At 62.6% G+C, this 4,091-nt stretch overlaps 1 protein-coding gene across 1 annotated transcript in view; it reads right to left on the minus strand.

Annotated features, from left to right (window-relative positions):
* Positions 1–709: 709 nt before the first annotated feature.
* The window catches only part of ALX4 (ALX homeobox 4), a 44,472-nt gene continuing 41,090 nt past the window's right edge, over positions 710–4,091 (minus strand). Inside the window, exon 4 of the mRNA XM_026091857.1 lies at positions 710–1,033. Within this exon, the coding sequence (XP_025947642.1) occupies positions 710–1,033 (324 nt within the window). The remainder of the gene's footprint in view (positions 1,034–4,091) is intronic.

Below are 4,091 nucleotides of genomic sequence, written 5' to 3' on the forward strand. Positions count from 1 at the left end.
CTTCGCATCCTTAGGGCCTCTACAGCTTCTTGCTTCATCTAAGACTGCGAAACAGAGAGGAGGCAGGGCAGAAGGAGGCAGAGTAATGTCGCCTTCTTTCCAGCCTCGGGCATCGCCGCAGCCCTGTCCCRTTCAGCTGTGGGAAGCCAAGCCTCCCGCCAAGCGGACGGGAGCAGCCTGGGCTCTGTCTCTTTGCTGGTGCCAGAGTCCCCATCCCGTCCCCTGCCCAGGGCAGAGCTGAGCCTAGCAACGCTGCTGACAGTCTGGGAGGAGAAGATGCACACGTGTGTGTGTGTGTGTGCGCGCATGGCGGGGAGGCACGGCGGAGCCCACTGGAAACGCCAGCTGGCTTTTGCTGCTTGGAAAGGCAGGTCTGGTGTCAGAAAAAGAAGCGGGGAGAAAAAGTGCCCAGGTCACTGGGAACGTGACAGTGACGGGGGACACATCCCGAACCAAGCCCCACTGGAAGAGCTGCTGCTCCACAACTTCCCTTTCCCTGACTGATCCCAGGAAGCTGCGCGTTCCCTGTGTTCATGCTGGAAACACTCCACTTAGGTTAACATATGTACTTTATATACCTAGGGTAGCTAAAAGTGCTGCATTCAGATCCCCAAGGAGGAAATGGCTGTCTGGAGTCCAAGCGGATGGATTTTTTCGGCTGTCCTCGTGTGCTCGCTCAGTGTCTCAAGGGCGCTGGGTTGCAACCCTGTCATGTCGCCCAGGAGATAGCGGCGCTGTGCTCCTTCGCCTTCATCCTCAGGGCGGCGATGCTGGAGGTCTTGCGGTCCGGCTCGCTGTTCAGCTCGTAGCCATTGAGGCCCGGGCTGATGCCGGCCGTGCCGAAGAGGCTGCCCATATGAGTCTGTCCCACGTGGCTGCCGGGGCCGGAGACGCTGAGGAAGTCGGAGACGCCACCGGCCGTGTGGGGGTGAGTGTGGGGGGACATGCAGGAGGGCACTGTGTCGCAGGGGACCACGCAGGCGGGCACGGGGGAGGCGGCGCCGTTGTTGCCAATCCAGGAGGGGTTCTGGATCTGGGGGTGGGAAAAGAAGTGTCAGGGCCGCCTGTGGCGGGATGCAGCAGGCCTGGCGAGGGAGACCCCCAACGCAGCCGTGCACGAGGGAGGGAAAAACCTGACTGGGGGCCCCGCTCCCTCCCAGCTCCTGGGTCACCCCCTGCTGGTGCTGCAGGATGTGGTGTCCCTGGGCACAACGGAAAAGCGGCACCCGCAGCACCCCAGGCCGTGGTGCGCGGTGCCCAAGTAGGACGGGATGCTGCGGGACTGCCCACGTGTGCCATGGTGGGATGGCCTCCTGCGGAGGGGCGCAGAGGGCTCACTCCTGACGTGACTGTTGCTGGTTCCCACCTACAGCGGGGACTGGGACAGGGGTGCGGATGCTGACATAGGGTCATCGTGACTTCGGACATGGGCCTGCGAGTTTTGGGGGTGATGAACCAAGGGCAGTGGGAGACAATATGGTCTTTCTGTCTAGTCTACAATGGAGAAAAGAAAGGGTCTCTCATAAATCAGTCTAGAGACCAAAGGAGAGGGGATCCAAAGAGCAGTTTATACTGAAGGAAAAAGAGTAGGCGAGGAATGGGGTTGGAGGCGCTTGTCTTTCCAGTCTCATGYAGGCAGAGTGGATGGGGTAGGAGCGGGGGAACCGCCTGAGCTCACTGCATGGGGCAATAGGCAGAAGACGCCCCTCGCGAGGTCGCTGCTGGAAGGTCAATAGCAGCGATCCGGTCGTGTGTGCTCCCACCCCGAGTGCAGAGCAGTGGTGCTTCACCGGCCCTTCCTCACCGCTGGGACCTGCTCTTTGCTGATGAAGTAACTCCCAGCTGCCCTGAGCTGGAGGAGAGCACCTTCCCTGCGCAGTCACGAAGCAGGCCAATAACTGGGAGAGAGGATCTCATTTTGCATCTCTGATCCAGTAACACCCGGGGCCCCCTGCTTGCGCTTGTCCAGCCTGGCTCCAGCGCTGCCGGTCTTGGTCCCTCCAGCCTCATGAGTGACTGGAGCAGCTCTGCAAGTGAGGCTGTTTACCTGAGCCAGCCACTGGCCACCCCAGCTCTTGGGCACCCAGGAAGCGTGGAGCCTGGTACAGGCTGAGCGGGAAGGGGCTGGTCCTTGAGTCCTGGGGGGCTGCACCATCCCGTGGGACTGCACCGTCCCACGGGACTGCACCGTCCTGTGGGACTGTGCCATCCTGTGGAGGCTCCAGAGGGAGGGTGTGATGCAGAGGCACAGCCGGAGCCTGTCCAAACCAATGCTTATGCTCCTTCCCCAGTGCAGGGGTTGTCTTGGACAAGCTTCTTCACTTGTCCCAAATCCAGGGCAGACTAGGGAAAGGGTTTTTTTTCTAAAGCACTGTATTCACTTTTGTCAGTCCAAAGGCCTTTCCGAGTCAAATCACTTGACCGAGCGGCTCCTCGAGCTCTGCACTAGACTGCGCAGAAGGAAAGGTAGCAGCTCGGCAGCCCCCGGGCCCCCGCCAGCCTCTCTGGGGGAGCACGCGCAKCTCCAGCAGGCAGGCACCGGCTCGCCCTGGTGCTGCTGCGCTTCGTCCATGGCTCGCGCCCCAGCAGGCCACGCAGCCCAGCGTTGGGCTGACCATGCAGGACGCTGTGCGCAGGCATTGGTGACCATGCCCAGTTCACCTCATTGTCACTGCTGAGACCTCGGTCCGCGCTGTGCCCTTGGCCACCAAAATCCTTAAGCCGACCCTGACAGAGGCAGGTAGCACAGGAGATGATTGACRCACAGGGGAGCTGGGCAGTGCCGCAGGATATGGTGTCTCTGTTAATCCATTTTCCCCTCCTGCCCCTTTGTCCTTTCTTTCATGCCATGAGCACTTTGGAGCAGGAATGGTCTCAGCACAGAAAACCCAGTGTTGTCTGCACTGTTGTTAGGGGGGTCTGTGGGCCTGTGAGCTGTGGGGGCAGCAGGCGGAAAGGGACACTGAACGGTCACCGAGCCTGTCCTCCCACCCCAGCTTGGGGGTGGCTCTGCCTGCAGGAACAGTTTTTGCATTTCCCTGCAGGGCTTGTTGGAGCCGAGCTGACCGCAGCCCCCACGGGCTGTTTCCCGGCCCCTCTCCCGAATGGCGTGCTCTGCCTGCTGAGGACATGCACGAGTTGTGCCACCTGCCCTGGCTGCAGAAGCAAGGCTGGTTCGCGTGGCCAGCCGTCGGGGCTCCTGCACCTTCAGCTGTGAAATGCCACTGCAGGAGAGGAGCGCGGGGCTCAGCGCCTGCCGGCAGGAGGCCCCACGTGGGGCAGTAGGTGTGTGGTGCCGCGGGGAGAGGGCACGCGAGATGAAAGCAGGGATGAGGTGAGCGGCCGGCTGGAGAAGAGAGCAAAGGGCCCTTCATCCCACCKCCCGGCCGCACTGCTCGCCCTGGAGCCTGTCTGATCTTTTCCTCCTTCGAGTTGCTTTTTATTTTTGATCTTTCGGGCTGGAGGAGGCGAGCAGCATGGAGGCAGGGAGGTCGGATAAGTTGCAGAGGCAGGAGAAGAGAGCGCTGAAAAGGCCGCTGAGGGCGTCCTCTGCTTGAAAGGCTMCTCTGGCATCTCTCAGCTGTTTCGTAAGGGCTTCTTGTTCAGGCCGGGGACGACGCCAAGCAGGAGAGAGGTCGGATGCTCGCAGAGGGGCTGCGGGGAGCTTGGTGCGGGGAGGTTAGCCGTGTGTCGGACAGCCGGGGGCAGGAGCAGGAGGGCGCCCGCAGCGCCGTGAGGGCAGAACATCGCGCCCGCAAAACTGCGCCCTCGCGCAAACCCTGGGGGGCCACAGGAGGAATCGGCAGGACGGAGGGTTTTGCGGGGGCACAGCCCAGCCCTTGAGCCGGCGAGCACCCGGCCGCCCCGGCAGCGTTTGGGGGCGGTGCTGTGAAACGGCGGGGGCTGGCCGCTGCCCGGGGTGCTGCGGTGGCAGGTCTGCAGGACGTGAGCTCGAGGTGGCAGCAGCTCTCGCCGCCTGCCTCCTGGGCAAGGCAGGAGCGGCCCTCGCTAAATCACTCCGGGGTGGTCATTTCTGGGCAGTACCGCTGCCGTTGGGGGCCAGCGCCCCGGAGGCGCCGGGCGGTGCCGAC

This window comes from Apteryx rowi, unplaced genomic scaffold (genome assembly GCF_003343035.1).
Source record: "Apteryx rowi isolate R43461 unplaced genomic scaffold, aptRow1 scaffold_122, whole genome shotgun sequence".
NCBI classification, from domain to species: Eukaryota; Metazoa; Chordata; class Aves; order Apterygiformes; family Apterygidae; genus Apteryx; species Apteryx rowi.